Source organism: Apaloderma vittatum, unplaced genomic scaffold (assembly GCF_000703405.1).
Source record: "Apaloderma vittatum isolate BGI_N311 unplaced genomic scaffold, ASM70340v1 scaffold18828, whole genome shotgun sequence".
NCBI classification, from domain to species: Eukaryota; Metazoa; Chordata; class Aves; order Trogoniformes; family Trogonidae; genus Apaloderma; species Apaloderma vittatum.
Genome location: NW_009729257.1, coordinates 1 through 946, shown reverse-complemented (window position 1 = coordinate 946; position 946 = coordinate 1). Strand labels below are relative to the sequence as shown.

The window sequence follows — 946 nt, the reverse complement described above, 5'->3', positions numbered from 1 at the left end:
CCGGGTCGGGCCCGCAGCGGCGCAGCAGCTGCAGGTAGGTGAGGTTCTCGTGGGTGTTGGGGTCGAAGCAACTTCTTGTTTGATTCTCGGGGTTGGAAAGAAACTCGCTCATCTCCTGGTCAAAGTAGCCACGCTTGAAGGCCACCTCCACGGGCAGGCGGTGGCTGTGCACGGGGTCGATGATGCCGCCGGTGGCGATCTGCGCCTCGAGCAGGCGGATGGCATGTTCCTTGACAATAAACTCCTTCTTCATGGCCTGGAAGAGGGAGATCTTGTGTCCCGTGTACGGCTCTGTGTACCCTGTCACCGCTCCCTCTGCTGACAGCAGCTTCTCATAAAAATCTCTGCCTATGAGTCCCGCAGTCAGCGCCTCTTTCACTGAGAGCTTCTCGTTCCTCACAGGGTCAGTGAGGAGCCCCGAAGCAGCTTGTGCCTCCAGCAGCACCAGGGCCGTGCCCGGTGTCAGGAGCCCCCTCATCATGGCATCATAGATACTCATCTTCTTGTTCTTGCCCTGGATGAAGACTCCAGCTATGAAGTTACTCGCACCCATCTCTTTATGTCCGTCTGAGATCAGATCACCTCCCATGTTGCTTGAGTTGTGGTTCTGAGGGGGTCCATTCATCTTCCACGTTGTCTCTGAGGAGCAGTCCTGCTGCTGTGGGGCGCTGTGTCTGTCTGAGGGCAGGGAGAGAAACAGCTCGGTCAGACACAGGTTCTTGAGCAGATACTGTGGTGTGTGTGAAGAACCTGCCTCCCTGGATGTGGTAGCAGGAGCCCAGAGACAATCATCAAATCCTAGAAGGTCTCAGGTTGGAAGGGACCTCAGAGCTCACCTGATCCATCCCCCTTGACCAGCCCAGGGTGCTCAGGGCCTCATCCCCCCTGGCCTTGAGCATCTCCAGGGATGGGGCAGCCACAGGCTCTCTGGGCAATCTGCGCCACA

At 57.7% G+C, this 946-nt stretch overlaps 1 protein-coding gene across 1 annotated transcript in view; it reads right to left on the bottom strand.

The window, feature by feature from the left end:
* Window positions 1-678, bottom strand: part of LOC104277669 (epiplakin-like) — a gene marked incomplete at its 5' end in the record, with an annotated part of 2,395 nt that extends 1,717 nt beyond the window's left edge. The window contains one exon of the mRNA XM_009874377.1: window positions 3-678. Coding sequence (XP_009872679.1) covers window positions 3-678 — 676 coding nt within the window. The remainder of the gene's footprint in view (window positions 1-2) is intronic.
* Window positions 679-946: the final 268 nt, after the last annotated feature.